This window comes from Felis catus, chromosome D4 (assembly GCF_018350175.1).
Source record: "Felis catus isolate Fca126 chromosome D4, F.catus_Fca126_mat1.0, whole genome shotgun sequence".
Classification (NCBI taxonomy): Eukaryota; Metazoa; Chordata; class Mammalia; order Carnivora; family Felidae; genus Felis; species Felis catus.
This window is the reverse complement of record NC_058380.1, coordinates 59,309,509-59,327,763: the sequence shown is the minus strand read 5'-3', so window position 1 is coordinate 59,327,763 and position 18,255 is coordinate 59,309,509. Positions and strand designations below refer to the sequence as shown.

Here is an 18,255-nt window from a genome sequence, read left to right as displayed (position 1 = left end):
TAGCTTCCTGTTTCAAGTGTCCTGCCCAGTGCCTGACACCTGGTGGAGCTCTGATTAACAGTAAAGAATCAGTCAAGAGAGTAAAAGGACATGTGGATATTCAGGATCATGGCGTTCTGGAATAGCCTTTTTTTTTTTTTTTTTTTTTTAATTTTGAGACAGAGACAGAGCCAAGTGGGAGAGGGGCAGAGAGAGAGAGAGAGAGAGGGAGACACAGAATCTGAAACAGGCTCCAGGCTCTGAGCTGTCAGCACAGTGCCCAACATGGGGTTCGAACTCACAAACCGTGAGATCATGACCTGAGCCAAAGTCGGATGCTCAACTGACTGAACTACCCAGGTGCCCTAGCATTGTGGAATATCCTGTCTGACTTACCTTCCTTGATGGGTCATGGAGGTTGTGTAAGGACGAAACTTTTACACTGCTTGGGCTGCCATAGTGAAATACCACAGACTAAGTGGCTTAAACAACAGACATTTATCTCTCTTCAGTTCTCGAAACTAGGAAGTCCAAGCTCAAGGTTCCGGCAGATTTGGTTCCTGGTGAGAGGCCTCTTCTTGATGTGCAGACTTCTCACTGTGTCCTCATGTGGCCGAAGGAACCTCAATGAGCTCATCCAAACCTAATCACCTCCTGAGAGCCCCACCTCCAGGTACTGTTACATTGGGGGTTAGGCCTTCAACATACAATTTTGGGAGGGCGGGGGGCACAAACATTCAGTCTGTAACATGTATAAGCCTGAATGATGAGCCTAATGATTATTTCCTTAAAATAGTGTTGTTGACTGCTTGCTGCTTTGTCGCTGTTGAAGTGCCACGAAGGCGGTGACTTGTTTTAATTGAGAGCAAATCACAAAGCGTTTCTATAGTTTCATGGCCAACAGAAATAAAAGCTTCGGGGCACCCAGGTGGCTCAGTCGGTTAAGCAGCCGACTTCGGCTCAGGTCATGATCTGGTGGTTCCTGGGTTTGAGCCCCGCATCAGGGTCTGTGCTGACAGCTCAGAGCCTGGAGCCTGCTTCTGATTCTGTGTCTCCCTCTCACTGCCCGTCCCCCACTCGCGATCTGCCTCTGTCTCTTAAACATTAAAAAAAAAAAAAGTTTCAGTTCAGGTACTCTTTGGGAAACCAGTCATTATTAGCAGTTCCTTGTGGTTATGTAAGGCGGAGGACTTGCTCCTGATCTGAAGCACACACTAAAAAATGGGGAATACATTTAGTTACATGGAGATGCTACCTTTTTGTTTCATACGACACTAGGGGAGAACTTCTTTCTCTTTCAAGGGTCATCATAGCTACAGTTGATAGGTGGCTCCTGGTATGTAGCTTCCTCCTTTCCCTTGGGCTAAAAGCAGCTTTGGAACTTTTCCTACTCTTCTAGAACAATTGAACAAGAAATTTCCAGGTTTTCTTGGGCTCCTCACTCCCCACTAGAAAATAGCCATAGAATTTTGGGGACAGATGGTAGGGAGTAGTGCGTATGTATGGGAACCAAATGCTTTTCATTTGTAATGTCTGCATAAGCTGTGGAGGTAAAGGGTAAAAAGAAGCTAGGAGGCGAGGGCCTGAGTTTGGAGGTGTCCTAGGTTTCATGGGCCTTGAGAAAGCATGGGTGAAGTCCAAGACCAGAGATTTGCTGGATGTGTGGAGCTCTTCAAAGCTTCTGCTACTTGTGGTCCAGGAACAGAAAAGCATGTTGTTTTTGTGATTGAGGGCAATACTACACATATTCGAGTTCGTGTCAACTCAAACTAGAGAAAAACAGAATCCTTATTAATGGCAGTTTGTGCCTTTTATAGTTTTTCCCTTGTTTATTTTGTTTAGCAAATTTGCCATGCATCCATCTGCTCAGTACTGGAGAGCTGCCCTTTGAAGGACAATCATTTTGAGTTAGAAGATTCTAGACTTGTGGGAAATACAGAGCATTGGCTGCCCAAGACCAATTCCGAAGTAAAAATGTAAACCTCCCTTGATTTTTTTACTGACTCCCACACTGGATTAGGTCTCCTTCTGTGGCATATGATGACTGTTTCACCCCTGGCTCTCTCCATGGTGTTTGTGCTGTATCCTTCATGTATCCTTCAAGACCATGTGAAAACTCACTGAGGGCAGGACTCTGATCTTTTTATCCACGGACTAGAGGTTCTCATAATAAATATCTACTCAGTGAATGAATCCTCTGATCCCAGATGTTGTCTTTATCACTGTTATTCTCCCTGTTTCGGAGACACTTTGAATTCCTTAGCAATGTCTTTTAAAATCATCAAGGAAGAATGCATATTGTATGATTCCATTTATGTGAATTTCTAGAAGAGGCAAAAAAATTTGTGCCGGAGAAAAGAAAACAGTGGTTGCATCTGGGAGGGAGGGAGGGGAAGTAGACTGGAAGGGGCATGAGGGAACTTTCTGGGTTGACGGTAGTAATCTATATCTTGATAGGGGTTTGGATTACACAGGTGTGTACATTTGCCTAAACTTCAGAAATATACCATTAATACTTGGGCACTTCATCATGTGGAAAATTTAAAACAAAAGAAAAAGATACTAAACGTTAATGACCTGTATTGCTGAGGATTTTTAGGGTACAGATATCTGCAGTTTATTCAAAATACCCCCAAAATTAAGATCAATTGATGGATGGGAGTATTAGACAAGCGATAGAACAATTCGGAAAATATTAAGGATAGAATTGTGGTAAACATGTTCACTGTAAAATTCAGCTTTGCTGTATGTTGAACATTTTCATAAAAAAAATGCTGAGTCACATTAGGGGCTTTATCACAGAATGTGCCATCCACATTTATAGACTGTGTAGTTTCAGTGTGTGTGTTCTCAGACTTGCACAAAGCCGCAGGATGCAAAGCCCTCCTTGCTAGAGGGGAACTGTGGCAGTTCCCACTGATCAGAGAGTATGATGGCCACCTCCTCGTCCACTGTGCACAGATTGTGACAGGGCTAATCAACTTACTTTTTTCTTAGACTGCCCCAGAGGTGAGGGGTCTGCCCATCCCTTGAAGGGACAAGTGGAGGGATCATGATTTACCTGCCAATACACTGTAACTTTCCATAAATGCCAGGAAATCCTTTTAATTACACACATTTTTTTTAAATGTTTTTTTTCATTTTTTTAAGAATCTTAATTTTAGAGAGAGAGAGAGAGAGAGAGAGAGAGAGCGCACACATAAGCAGGGGAGAGGCAGAGAGAGGAGGGGACGGAGGATCCAAGCGGGCTCTGTGCTGACAGCAGAGAGCCTGATGCAGGGCTTGAACTCACAAACTGTGAGATCATGATCTGAGCCAAAGTTGGATGCCTAATCAACTGAGCCATCCAGGCGCCCCATACATACACTTATTACGTGTGCACACACACAAGATGAGGTAATAACTGCTTAAACATAAAGACAACATTTTCAGAACAGATCTGATACTTTGTATTTAACTTTTTAAAAAAATTTTTAATGTTTCTTCTTGAGAGAGAGAGAGATACAGAGCGTGAATGAGAGGGAGGGTGGGAGAGAGAGAGGGAGGGAGACACAGAATCTGAAGCAGGCTTCAGGCTCCGAGCTGTCAGCACAGAGCCCGACACGGGGCTCGAACTCAACGAACCGGGAGATCATGGCCTGAGCTGAAGTCGGACACTTAACCGACTGAGCCACCCAGGCGCCCCATGTGTTTAACTTTTAAGAAGTAATCCTTTAACAATGAAATTTGGATCCTTCATTTTACCCCAAAATGAATCTTTTGTATAGTGAAGGGCTTTTTGCAAATTAATGTCAGTGTGGCAGTCTAGTGTACACGTAATTTAAATGGCTTTCTTAGAGAAAGACAAATATCCTATGACTTCATTCATATGTGGAATTTAACATACCAAACAGATGAACATAAGGGAAGGGAAGCAAAAATAATATAAAAACAAGGAGGGGGACAAAACATAAGAGACTCTTAAAGACAGAGAACAAACAGGATTGCTGCAAGGATTGGGGGGGGGGGATGGGCTAAATGGTAAGGGGCATTAAGGATTAGACACCTGTTGGAATGAGCACTGGGTGTTACACACACAGGATGAATTACTGGAATGTCCTGAAATCATTATTGCACTATATGCTAACTTGGGTGTAAATTAAAAGATAAATAAAATTTTAAAAAATGGCTTTCAACAGAGGTGATTTCCAAAAAAAAAAAAAAAAAAAAGGGGGGCTTAAAAAAATGTTTTGAGTTGTCTGTGCCCTGGTTAGAGTTTCAGTTGTTCCTTTTCTGGATTGACTGTTAGCAACAGTTGCAGCCATCTATAGCTCACACCAGAGAGTGTATTCCTGTGGCAGGGCTCCTCTTCTTGAGTTAGAAGATAAGCCACACAGCACCAAGTCTGTTCCTCAGAAGGTAAGATGATTATTTAACTTAGTGCCCAGTAACAAATATCGTGTTAAATTAGGGAAGTCGAAGCTCTCAGTGGTGGAGTGCCGACCTGACAGTGTCCTGAGAATGGCCTAGCTGATGGGACGAACTGGTGTTCATAATATATAACCAGCCTCCAAAGTTACGATATTCTCTTTAAAAAAGGTGGGGGGGGGGGGCTGGGGGGCTGGGGGGCTCAGTCGGTTAAGCTTCCGACTTCAGTTCCGGTCATGATCTGGCCAGTCCGTGGGTTCGAGCCCTGCGTCAGGCTCTGTGCTGACAGCTGGGAGCCTGTAGCTGCTTTGGATTCTGTGTCTCCCTCTCTGCCTCTCCCCCACTCACACACTGTCTCTCAAAAATTAATAAATGTTAAAAAATATATTATTAAAAAAGTTCTTTTAAATTGGCTTCCTTTATCTATATAGAGCTTCCCGAGATCTGTCATCCATGAAAAATTAAACCCTAACTACATTTTTTTTATTTAAAAAAAAAAATTTTTTTTTTCAACGTTTTTTATTTATTTTTGGGACAGAGCGAGACAGAGCATGAACGGGGGAGGGGCAGAGAGAGAAGGAGACACAGAATCGGAAACAGGCTCCAGGCTCCGAGCCATCAGCCCAGAGCCTGATGCGGGGCTCGAACTCACGGACCGCGAGATCGTGACCTGGCTGAAGTCGGACGCTTAACCGACTGCGCCACCCAGGCGACCCTACATTTTCTATATTTGTAGTTCTCAAGTTGTGGTGTCCAGATATACAGCATCAGCTGGGAATTGGTTAGAAATGCAAATGGCGACTCCAACCCTAGACCTATGAAATCAGAAACTCTGGGTGTGGACCCGGCAGTCTGTTTTCACAAGCCCTGCAGGTGACTCCATGCTTGCTGGAGATAGAGCACCACTTTTCATGTCCTCTGCCAGAAGGGAGCGCTTTGGAGGAAAAAATCAGTGGACACCAATTTGTGTTGTATTTGATTTTTTAAGTAAGCTCTATGCCCAACGTGGGGCTTTAACTCATGACCCGGAGATCGAGAGTTGCATGCTCTACCCACCGAGGAGCCACTCAGGTGCCCCAAAATGTGTTGTTTTAAATTTGTGTTAATTTGTGTTAATTTGTTACATCAGTAATAGGAAACTAATATGAATCATTAATTCATTAACATTAAAACATGCCAAATGTTTCCTTAAAAAAAAAAAAACAACAAAAAAACTGTTAAAATAGCCCAAACCATGTCTGTCAGAGGAATCACTGAAATAGTGGTAATTAATGCTGTGTTTAGTTGCAAATCAGTTTACCTAAACAATTTCACAAAATAAATTGAAAGGGATTCACTTTTTCTCCTCATGACTTATTTTATTTAAAAAAAATTTTTTTAACGTTTTATTTATTTTTGAGACAGGGAGAGACAGAGCATGAATGGGGGAGGGTCAGAGAGAGAGGGAGACACAGAATCTGAAACAGGATCCAGGTTCTGAGCAGTCAGCACAGAGCCCCATGCGGGGCTTGAACTCACGGACAGTGAGATCGTGACCTGAGCCCGAGTCACACGCTTAACCGACTGAGCCACCCAGGCGCCCCTCAATGACTTATTTTAAAATGAGTGTTCCAAATGACTCATTTTTCTAGTAAATTAAAATAGTGTGGTAAAATGACCCATCACACTATTAAACAGTGAAACAAAAGGTCATTCAAGGGAAAAACGACATGTTCTAAGTGTATCTATATGAAAACAAAAAAATCTATCAACTATGCTTCTTATTGATAACACTGTTTCACGGAATAAAGAATTAATTTACAAGGCTCTATAAAACTTGATTCATGTTGAATAAACTTGTAAACATCCAGCACGTTAGTCAACAAATGTGAATCAGCTCCTAGTAAATGTGTTTTCAGTGTAAAATGCGAATTCTGTGTTTTAGAATGGTGGCCTTCACAAAATGAAAGGTGCATATGCCAGTGGAAGCATAAGATGATCCAGGAAGTGCAGGAGGTAATGTAGAACTTTGACTTTTAAAAGTCCTATCCTTTTAAAATACCCTTTTTCTCTTTGCATGTTTTATAATGTACATAATAGATCAGTACAATATTTTATATATAATATACACATGTATAATGTATACACATATATAATCAAAATTTGGAGTGTATTTAACTTTTCAGGTAAGGGTTATATTATTGAAAAAGTGTAGAATACTCACTACAAGAATCATTAAGCCGCTGCCCCGTCACAGCCTTATGCTTGATTCTGGTCTAAAAATAAACACCTAAGCAATTTAAACAAAATTTTCAAACGGCTGAATGCAAGTTTGCCATCCACTTTTTGAGGTTAACCACACAAAAAGTGTGTCACATGTTTCAAAGCATCATTTATTTTGGAGAAGCACATTATGAGGTAGACTCATATCAACTATGAACACCAGAACACTCAGTGCATATATTAATAAACGGTTTATTGAAACCTTAAAATTGCTTGTAGGTAAGTATGTATGTAGATAAAATCACCCACAACTCTACGGTCATCAGTGAAAACCTCAAAACAGTTCAGCCAAAATGGTAAAAAGCCAATAGACTTTTAGAAAGCCTTCCTAATTCTGAAATGAAGATTTGTTAAGATGTTTGTGGGAGGGAGGTAGTTTTAATTTTAGATTTTAGAAATCATTGAACTCAATCATTCACTTTCTGGCTAGCTTTCAATGGATGGGAGTATCTTTAGTAGACAGTATGTAGAAGATACTATAAATCTTATAGTTCCCACCGTGTCACAATGATGGTATTGAAGCTGGACCAGCTATAGAATTTGGAAGCCCAGTGCAAAAATGGGCTGCTTGTTCAAAAAGAGTTTTAAGATGCCTCCGGCAGCATTTAAGATGACGCCGGCATGGGGCTTTTCTCAGTGCAGGGCTCTGTAGGACTGCACTGGTTACACACCATGGCATGAAGCCAGCGCTGCAGCTGTGGGAGACCACCACCTTAGTTATCTTTGTCCCTTGAGACCCTAGTGCTGGACGAGGCGTGTAGTGTGGATTTGAATGTTTGTTGAATGAGAAATTTTGAGTTTCGCGGTTTTCCAAATCAGTGAGAAATGCTTAAGTTTTCCTGACCCCGGGTCAGGAAAAGTCTTACTCTGATGAATAAGGTCTGTTCATCATCATAATAAGCGATAGATTTCTCTATCTGCACATCACATTCTGGCTTCATGAGAATTTGAGGCCACATATGGCTAAGGTTCATTTGATTCATACAACAAATAAATTATTGAACAACTACTCTGTCAGATCCTGTATTGGGTACTGGGGATACAAGAAAAGTAAGACAGTCCCTGCCCTCAAGGAGCTTACAGTCTAGTGTAAGAACTTAACAGTACCTCAGAGCCTAGTGAGAAACTTTCTGGTGTCTAGGTTATTATCTGGAATATTTCCAACTTTCCTAAAAATATGAATCCAAAGTTAACAGCACATTTTGGAAATGAAAGATGAAATGAAATTCAGAAGAAAATTCAAATATTCAACCATTAATGTAAAAACCATGAAATGAAAATGAGGAAGAAACTTAGGAAAGGTGAAAATTCTATTTTAAATACTATGAACAAGATTTAAATTTTAAAATTATTTTATTGTCTCTGGGTGACATTTTCATTTATAGTGACGTTCATATACACATACATATACGAGGTGTGCATATGTGAGATGTGTTCCTTGGAGCCTTAGATAAATCCCATATTTCCATTATTAATTCATTTACAACTAAAGCAGCATACAGGTAAATTTGAAACGTTCCTTTTGATAATTTCTGTTATTTGGGAGAAATCCTTGGGAATCATCCTAAAGATGTATAAATTTCGGTATGATCTTACTCTGCAATGAGACTAAAACTATCACAATGTGTGATAATTTAAATATGTATTTTTAATGGTTATTGACAAAGTTTAATGGCATCAAAAATACTCAAGTCTATGTGGATTTTATTTTCATTGTTCCCCCACCCCGGATTCTTTTTTTCCTTAAAAGCACGAAGGATCCCTGTGCAAATACAGAGCCTTTGTTGTTAATTGGCTATACTTTGGTACGTTGCTTAATCTATTCCTTAATCTAGCAGCATCCTTAGTTTATAGTATTTTACTTAGCGGCAACTGAGAAAATAACTAGCCTAGGCTTTAACAGGGAACTTCTGTAATCCAGAAGGTTATTGTGAATCTGTCAGAAAGCTGGTAAGCAACCAAAAGAGCTGTCTCAAAGACTGCACAACCAGGGCTTATGCAGCTCTTTAGACACCAAGCAAGCTTGGTCATCTCGTGTCCCAGCTCATAACAGATGAACACAGCACATCAGACAGAGCCTGTGAGAGGCGGGCATATGGATACTGTGGTAGGAGACAGAACAAACTACTTAGCAGATAGAAAAAATTTTTAATGAAAAAAACACCAGCAACCGGAGGCAAATGATTATATACACCTCGGGGCTGAGGGAATCACCTTATAATAATTGATACTAACTCATAATTTTATAGCCCTTTACATTTTATGAAGTATTTTACATACATCAGAGCTAATTGGATATCTGTAATAACACATGAATATAACTTTTACTTTTCATCATGAAAAAGTAAATTATGCTGAGCATGCTGTTTAAGAAGGCAGGAAGGTATACTAACATTATTTGAAAGACTTACATCAAAAATAATTATAGGTTTAAAATTTTGGCACTTAAGAGATATGCATTAGTTATCCAAAAATTCATATACTGTATATGCTTTCTTTTATGACCAACACAGGCTATTACTGAGTGAATTTTCATAACTCTCCATGGCTGCTGGTCATTAAATGGGGATGATTGTCATCAGTATTATCAGACTAACACTTATTCTCCTGCTAAACACAAGCTTTAACAGATACTTACGGATGCCAATACCATATAGTCTGACTAATGGCAGAAACATAGGCTTCTAAAAGGTTCTCAGGGTGTTTTTCCTATATTGCACTTTCTAGAAAACAAAACTTTAACCATGATATAATGTGATCTTGGTTCTAGACACAGGCGTGGGGAACCTTTTCCTTGCTTGTCTTCCTAAAATTTTTGGTATAGCCTCATCTCGGATGTAACAAGGAAAAAGAAAATACACATGTTCTTTGGGCTTCTGTGAAAAAAGATCATATGTTTTCAAAAGATTAAGATAGGGGTCTCGTCTGCTTTAGCCACTTCATTTTCATAATTAAAGATAAGAAACTACTTAATATTTGATGTTCCCAAACTTATTCAACAACACTGCCATTAACATACTGTTGTGTAGAAAACTTTTTCAAGATTTTTTTTTTAAGTGCAATCAACCCCCACCAAGGTGGGGCTCAAACTCATGACCCTAAGATCACAAATCGCATGCTCCACCAACTGAGCCGGTCAGGTGCCCCTGTAGAAAGCTTTTTAAAACAAGTATAATTTACACTGTTTACCAACAATTATACCACATTACCAATTATAATACACTCACCAATTATCATGAATAAAAATGACTAAATTTAGTGAAAAACACCAGATTGGATTTTATACTCTGAAGTGAAATGAGATCTTGAAATTGTAAGCCGCAGTTTCCTCCAAGAGTCTAGCATTCCTGATGCCCTGTAATTCCCAGATTAATATCCCCCTCATGACTTGTTGATCACGACTGTTCCTCAAAGAGGACAAAGATTGTTTTGTTGAGTTTGCTGGCTAATTTTTAGTTCTCATCCGTGGCTCTATTTTTATACAAGGCTGTTTACATTTTCCTTTACTTCACAGCTACTTAACGTGCTTGCAGTTTTCCAGTTAGGAATGGACTGTATGTATGTACGCCCTGCGTTTTATGGTATTAATTCTAACGGAAATTTCCAGTCTTGCAAATGTTCTCTTACATGGTGCAGAAGGTAAGCCAGCTCTGTAGTTTACCAGCCAGCTCAGGCTAGTTGCCCATCCTTTACAAACAAAAGGGCAAAATGGCAGAATAGTAAGCAGGCTTTGGATTAAAACAGACCCGGGTTTGAATCCTAGCATTGCCACCCGATGCCAGCTCTGTGACTTAAGGGAAATCACTTAACCTTTCTGACCCTCCATTTCCTCCCAAGTCAGTTGGTGATCATGTCACCCACCTTGCAAGGTATTTTGGGGGGTTGGTAGTAGAGTGTGGGCATTACTTGACACAACAGAAACTCTATAATGGTTGAAGAATCCTGGACTGAAATTCAGAGCTGGGTGACATGTGAGTCCATGACATGCAACTCTCTCCAAAAGAGATGCAATTTATGGAACCTTTTTAAAAAATTAACGTAATTGTACTTAGTAGCTGACTCTTAATGTTAACATTGGGTGCTTTTGCCTCCAAAATTTTATTCTCCTTTAAATATGTAGGTGTGTTTTTTTTTTGTTTTGTTTTGTTTTAAAGTTTATGGCAAACCTATGTTTTCATTGTACTTTGCGGTACTTTTCTTGCTGGCTAAAAAATTCCAGTTAGTTTAACATCCACGGTGAAATGATGTAATTTTACAATCTGTCCTAGAGACAACATTGTTCCAAGTGAGATGTAAGCTCCGTCCACTTGTGTACATGGCTGTCTGGTGGGTCCTACAAAGAAATGTCAGTTTTATTCATGTATTTGGGTTGGTTTAGCATTTCTATAAGATTTAAGATACTTTTCTTCTTACGGCTGGAATTCTCAGCATCTACTTCCACACCTTTTTCAATCTATTGACCAGTTTAAGGGTAGTCACAGAAATAGAACTTAAAGACAAAGTGTTCATAAATCATTGACTTAACAGCCAGCAGAATACAGTAGAAATTGCCCTGAGCAAGGAGTTGGGAGACTTGAATTCAAGTTCTGGCTCTGCCACTGATTTTATCAGATGACTTTAGGCAAGTCACTTAACTTTTCTCATTCATCCAGTGAGATCAAATAATGAGACTGACTGCATGCATTTTCTACCTCTAAAATTGGTTTCATCTACCTACAATTTTAATCAAAACACCTTTTGGGAGTCAAGCACCTGAGAGGTACAGAAATACTAATGTTTAAGGTAGTGCTTTGCAAACTCTGGCCCAGGGACCACCTAAAGATTACTTGAGGTGCCTGTTAAAAATATAGACTCCTGTCCTCTCCCTGGCTGAATCAGAACCTCCTACGATAAGGGCCAGGTTTCTATGTTCTGCACAAGCTCCTCAGTGATTGTAATGCACCCTGATGTTTGAGAACCACTGGCCTAAGAGAATGTGATCTGAGAGGGAAAGAGCTAGCACGTGGCTTCAATTGATCCGGCCTCTGGCAGATCCCTTCTAAACAGAATACCACCCAAAGTGGAGACTAGAAGAAAGCTGCTTACTTCAGCAGAGCAGTCAGCCCTGTGACTGTCCCCTGCTTGATCCTTTTTACTTGCTGTGTTCCATAACCAAACACAGGAGGTCTTCGTGTCGGCTCTTTGCTTTGACATCCAAGTTACTGACTACTGTAGTTAGAACAAGGCTTGAGAGGACTGCAGCGCCCGCTCCCCGACGCTAAGGGGGCTGAGCTTGTGCCACCGGGTTCAAGGAATAAAGAGTAAAACACAACCTCTTTACTCTCAATCCCCCCCATCCCAATACTATAACTTGTCACCCTGTGTGAGTCCGACTGTCTGGCAGAGAAAACAGAAACTCTGAGCCACACTGTTCTCATCGCTCTGTGACCAGGTAGTGTACTAACCTAATGAATCCTCTTTTATGTAACAGAAATGACCAAAGCCCATTCCTTCTCTTTTCCTTTCTAAATGTTTTTGACAGGAACAAAGTACCAAGTAAGGACACATGCTAGAGATTTTTAAATTCGTACAAGTAAATTACAAAGAGAGGTGGTAATTATTTTTTCCAGAATTTCACAACAAAATTCCCCTACGGTGAAAAAATATATATAATTTAACAGGAAACTTAAAAGACAGTTTGTTGTAAGACTAACAGTTATGAGAATAATGCCATTATCTGTGCTCATTATAGAGAAACATAACAGCAACTTTAAAAGGCCAAAGTATACTCAGTGAAGATGGAATTTCTTTTTCAATGACCAGGATGCTGACATCAGACTTCTGGGTTTTATTCAACACTAGTGCCACGGGTTTCTCCTAACCCAGCCCAAACTCCTGCCAGACGTCCACGAAAACTCACACCAAAATCCAAAAAAAACAAGGAAAGAAAGAGAAACCTGACAAGAGCTACCATGCAAAAGAAGCAGAACGGAAGTTCAGGCGGCACAGGTGAGCAGGAGCAGAGGAATGCGGCAAAAGATGCTGCTGCAGGGAGTCTACCTTGGCGAGGACCCTGCGATGCTGGACGACCAAGTACCCAGGTCACAGGTGTGTTCATGGACCCATAAGAACTGGGATCTTGACCCAAACTTTCAAGATCTTCTGAAAAGAAAATACTTCACCTGAATTGAAGTAATTCATAAATCAAACACCAGAAGAGTTCCTTATTTGATGTAAGTTGTGCCTAAAACTTTGGCTGATACAAAGAAACCCGTCCACTAAGGCACCCTGAGGCAATCTGACAATGTGTTGGAGAGAACTTTGTTGTCAGTACCACATCATTATGAGAGTACAGAGAACGGATCACCCGCAGGGGACTGGCTTCTTTGGGCAAACAGTCAATAAGTTCACTGCACTGTTTGTCAAATCCCAACAAGCGAATCCCGTAGCCGTGTGGGGAAGAAATCATCCGCCCATCAGGGCTGAAGCAAAGTTCTTTGATATAACCCCTGCCTACGTTGGCTTCTTCAATGTAATGAGTTAGTCGTAGAGAACAGCGAGGGGAGACAGGTCGCACGGGAGCTCCTTCTTGGAATTCATAGACACAAGTCCACTGGGGGAGAGAAGAGAAACAAACCAAAGTTACAGAGCCCCAAATAATGCTAGCTATTTCTTTTTGTAAAAAGCTCAAAAGACTGCCGAATTCACAAAATCTTGGCAAGAAATCATTCAGATGAGTGTACTGCTCTCCCAGTTAAAAAATGTGCAGGCCCCATTCCTTCTTATCGTCATAAGCGAAGTCATATGGCATGTTAAGGCCTGTTATTCCCTCAGGCTGCTGGGACTTCTGTGGTAATAATTCCCTTTTGTGAGAGTAACAACAATCTCTTGATATTTAAAAAATGACACAGTTTAGACACCTAAGCCCTAAAATATAAAATACATCTCGTCCTACACACTTCGAAGGCTCTTATCCTTTCATTCAGTTGTGACTTCCTCAAAAGACTCCTGCTTTCCAGAGAGTCATGAGGTCCTAGAAGGTCTTTTCCCTTAGTCATCGGTTTAGTCCTTTCCCAGTTTCCCCTGGTTTTTAAAAAGAGCAAATTATAATACTCAATTGACTTAGCAAAACCTTGTATTTAGCTAGCTTGGCTACCTTAGTAGTCTCCTTCTAAGGTTTCCTATGTAAGAGGATCTGTGACGAGATGAAGGGGGCAAGGATTCAGAAGCTGGGCACAGTCTGAGCTGATACTGCTTTAAAGTATTTCCCAGTCTGCCACAGACACTGGAGAGGAGGAGAGAGGGGTTCAAGGTACAAACACACCATGAGCACACACGGCCGTGACTGTTCGCTCAGGCAGCCCCACTGGAAGGTGGCGTGCTGCCGCTCCTACCTCCTGGTCGTCAGTGTTGCTTGAGCACCGAAGGAGTGTGGCCCAGCCTTTCGGGTGCAGCTGTAAGGATGTGATGCAGTTTCCACGGTCTCTCTCACCAGGAACTTCTGGGGTTAAGACTTCAAGACTATTTCGTGGTGAAACTCCTGATAAGAAAATTAGGATGTGAGATTTGTATTATCAAAGGACTGAGGCAGCCCATCAAAGCTTTGATTTCTGGCTGCCACCCCTGCCCCGGCCTTCATTCCTTTGTCAGTCCCTTGTGCTACCACATGTAAAAGAAAACAAAAACAAAACAAAACTATGGTGCCCCTCAGTGTATGGGGAAAAGGTACGAGTAGAACTAAAGAATCCAAGTTCCCGCAGCAGGAATCAGTGACCTAAGACTAAGGCCTTAAAGCTGACTAGAGGTCCTTTTGATTAGAATCTACATCTCAGAAAACTCTTTAAGAATCAAAGTTATGTCGGGGCACCTGGGTGGCTCAGTCGGTTGAGCATCCGACTTCGGCTCAGGCCATGAGCTCACGGTTTCTGAGTTCAAGCCCTGCGTCGGGCCCTGTGCTGACAGCTCAGAGCCTGGAGCCTGCTTCGGATTCTGTGTCTCCCTCTCTCTGCCCTTCCCCCACTCACGCTCTGTCTCTCTCAAAGGTGAATAAACGTTAAAAAGAGAAAAAAAAATGTCATATGAAAGGAATCTGGAAAAGTAAAAGGTAATTCTCATCCTCAGAGGAAGTGCTCTCTAGTCCAGAGAAGGAAATAATTGGAAGCTATGAAGGCTGCCTTTAATATAAATAAAAGGCTATTATGTGTGCAAGGAGCAGGACTTCCGGTCCCCAAGGACAATACTCTAAACGACAAACAGACCTATAATTTTGGAGGTGAGGAAGGATATTTCACATACAAGGGGCAGGGAGACCTCGCAGTCATACATATGCCCCGCACTGTTATGGCCCCTCACGTCCTTCTGCCCAGCGCCCAATAAAAGTGACTGGTGCACTCAGTCATTACTAACGGGAGTTCTGTCCTCTCCCTCAGGTATGTGGAGAACCACTTTCATATACATTATAAAGAAAGCAGTTTAGAAATTTAATATCAAGAGAAATATTTCCACACTTCTCTACCTGTGGAAGGAGTTGCTTCGAGGATTATGAGCTCCCTCTGTCAGACCCTTTGTAAATTGTTTTTCAAATGCGTTATCTTCTTTAAAAGATTCCCTTTAGATTACTACAGCATTGATGGAAACCTGTGAAGCTCTAAATTACATTGTTACAACCAAACTATACCCAAATAATGATTTCACATGTGACTGAACTTTAATAACAATTTTAGAGAAAAATAGCTATTCAAGAATCAATTTTGAAAATCTAACGAATGCAGAAAAGAAACCCATCTAAATAGGTAAGTAGTGGTTTTTGAGCTGTGCTCTTTGGAGGTTCCTCCAGAGCTGGCAAAAGGAGGGAACCACGTGGGGAAGGGGTAGGGAAGACTGGTCAAGGACCTCCTTAATTTCACCAGAGTGTCTGCACTTTGTGCTACAATCTACAGCAGATTTCACGTCAAAAATAGAGTTCTAGAGGTGCCTGGCTGGCTCGGTTGGTTACCATCTGACTCTTGATCTCGGGCTCCTGAGTTCAAGCCCAACGCTGGGTACAGAGATCACTTTAAAAAAAGAAAAGTTCTAATCCTGAAATGAGTTTGAGAGCCTCCGTTCCATATAGCTACTGTGTCTTGCCAAAGTATGGTGCTAACATATCCTGACGCCCTGAAGACGCAGGATTGCCAACATTCAGAGCACCCTTATGTATGAGCCCCACCTTCTTCTCTGTACTGTGTCTAGGCTCTCTGTACACCGTCTCTTCTCCAGTTGCCAACTTTATATCATGAAACTGCTGTGTGGTTTGGTTTTTGGGGTTACCACTTCAACAAACAACCATGTTAACTATTCTTAAGTTTCTTTTTCTCATGGATGGTTCAATCAATAAAGATTTTTCTCAGTGATTATTAAGAGCCTTAGCTTGTTTTCCATAGCCACAGTAGAAGAACAGGTAGAACTGATACAGTAAGTTTCAAATCAAAGGAAAAATATTTCACATCTGGGCATAAATCTCTAAATTTAACAGGAATTTTTAACCTTAAACATCACAGTCTTGAATATGTGGAGAAAAGTAGATAGGCTCTAGGTTTAGGAAGGGCTCTCAAACCATTCTACAAACAAGTAGTCATGCAAAATAATCAAGTATGCAATTATCAAGCATTACCAGGGAGGCTGCCCAGGGAAAACACAAAATAGAGGTCTAATGGATAGTCCCTCCCCTAAAGGTCTAGAAAGAAGCCATGCTCTTCTCCAAAAGGTGACCCAAAATTACAAAAACAAAACCCCCACCTCACATTTGGCCATCGGTCCACAAGGAGGAGGACAAACAAAAAGTGCTGTAACAGCTTAGATGTGAACTGGGATGGAGAGGTAGGTGAAGTCTGCATAGGTAGTAGAAAGCACTTCCCATAGGGGGTGGAAAGAATAGGCTATATAGCTAGTTCTGCCAGAGGGGTGGGAGAAAACTGGCAAAAGCAGAGTGGGGACAGACTGTATCCCACAATCCCTCTAAGGCTATCAGGTGCTGCTCAGATAAAGAAATGGCAGAGCAAAAAGCCTACTGGGCTGGAACCAAGCAATTTTCACAAGCACCTGACAAGTCACTACTTCATATTTATACAGGACCATAACATGCATAATCTCATTTAATTGCCATAAAAACTTTGATTGCAATCTACATGTCCTACCTACTTTTTCTCCAATTTAGACCAAACTAAGTCCAGTAAATAAAACCAAAGCTCAAATTCCAACAAAGATTTAAGCCCAAGATACTCAACCCTAGAGACTCTGGTTATACTTTTGAAAATGACTGAGGGACAGAGAATAACCTCTTCTTTATTGGCTTTTGTTTGTATGGATTAAAACTAAACTAAAGAAAGCTATTTGGTAGAATCTGTTGTAAATTATAAAATCCAACTGTTAACCTACCTTCTCTTTGTGAGGCTCGTGACATGTGTTTCTCAGAAGATGAATTAGAATCACTATGATGACAAGGTGAACCAGAAACTCTAGGACCAGATGAACCTGAAGTGGTCAGATCTTGAAAATACAAAAAGCTGACAATAAACTTAGCAAAACTTAATGTCTCTTAACTTTTTAATCATTTAGTTGAAGCATACTGTTAAAGTCCATCTGAAACCTGGCAAGTACATGCCCACTTACAGCTGGCCTATAAAACTGAGGTAGGGAGGGCAGCTCTTTGAAGTGTTCTAAGGCCTGGCCCCTTTCTAAAATCTCTTCTACCGGGGCAGCTGGGGGGCTCAAGTCAGTCGAGCATCCAACTCTTGATTTCAGCTCAGGTCATATTTCACGAACTGTGAGCATGGAACCTGCTTGGGATTCTCTCCCTTGTTCTGACCCTCCCCTGCTCATGCACGCTTTCTCTCTCAAAATAAATAAACATTAAAAAATAAAATCTCAGGGGCACCTGGGTGGCTCAGTTGGTTAAGTGTCCGACTTTGGCTCAGGTCATGATCTCACGGCTTGAGTTCGATCCCTGCATCAGGTTCTGTGCTGACAGCTTGGAGCCTGGAGCCTGCTTCGGATCCTCTGTCCCTCTCTCTCTGCCCCTACCCTGCTCGCTCGCTCTCAAAAATAAAAACATTAGAAAATAATAAAAAATAAAATCTCTTCTACCAATGACTTAAGTGGAATAAAAATGACACACCAAACAAACATAGAAGTATCTTTGGGTTGCCCATCATTTCTGTAGTAAAATAGAACAAGAAAATTCAATAAACACGAGAACGGAGGAGTTCAACCTGTTTATTTAATCTTAGAATAGAGTCCAAACACCAAGTCCATTACTGAGAACATTAAATGATCCTTCTTAAGCATGCCAAAAAATTCGAAAATCATTCTGGAAATTATGTGAATACTATCTTTGAAATGCAATACAAACTCTATACTGAAATCTGTAGAAAAATCATCAGATGGTTGGGTTTGATGTATTCCTCCAAATAGCAATCTATTTCATCACACTCTTCTAGTGGCCCCACACTTTCATGAAGGCTTCTTAATCTAATTCCCTTTGAGGTTATTATCAGAATTAACCTTAGAAGACAAAACATTCTTGGTTTTTGAATTAAAAAAAATACCAACTAGACCTTCTAAAATCACTACTTCTCACTAAGCTGATTA

General features: G+C 40.9%; 1 protein-coding gene and 1 long non-coding RNA gene across 2 annotated transcripts in view; one reads left to right on the top strand and one right to left on the bottom strand.

Moving 5' to 3' along the window:
• The first annotated feature begins 238 nt into the window (after positions 1-238).
• Positions 239-17,164, top strand: LOC123381616. The gene is made up of 2 exons (XR_006588857.1): positions 239-652; positions 6,311-17,164. It is a non-coding gene; the product is annotated as an uncharacterized LOC123381616 (long non-coding RNA).
• Positions 13,112-18,255, bottom strand: part of DCAF10 (DDB1 and CUL4 associated factor 10) — a 38,795-nt gene continuing 33,651 nt past the window's right edge. The window contains exons 5-7 of the mRNA XM_045043165.1: positions 17,044-17,154; positions 13,952-14,167; positions 13,112-13,240 (exon numbers count right to left, since the gene is read on the bottom strand). Coding sequence (XP_044899100.1) covers positions 13,224-13,240; positions 13,952-14,167; positions 17,044-17,154 — 344 coding nt within the window. The 3' untranslated portion in view covers positions 13,112-13,223. The remainder of the gene's footprint in view (positions 13,241-13,951; positions 14,168-17,043; positions 17,155-18,255) is intronic.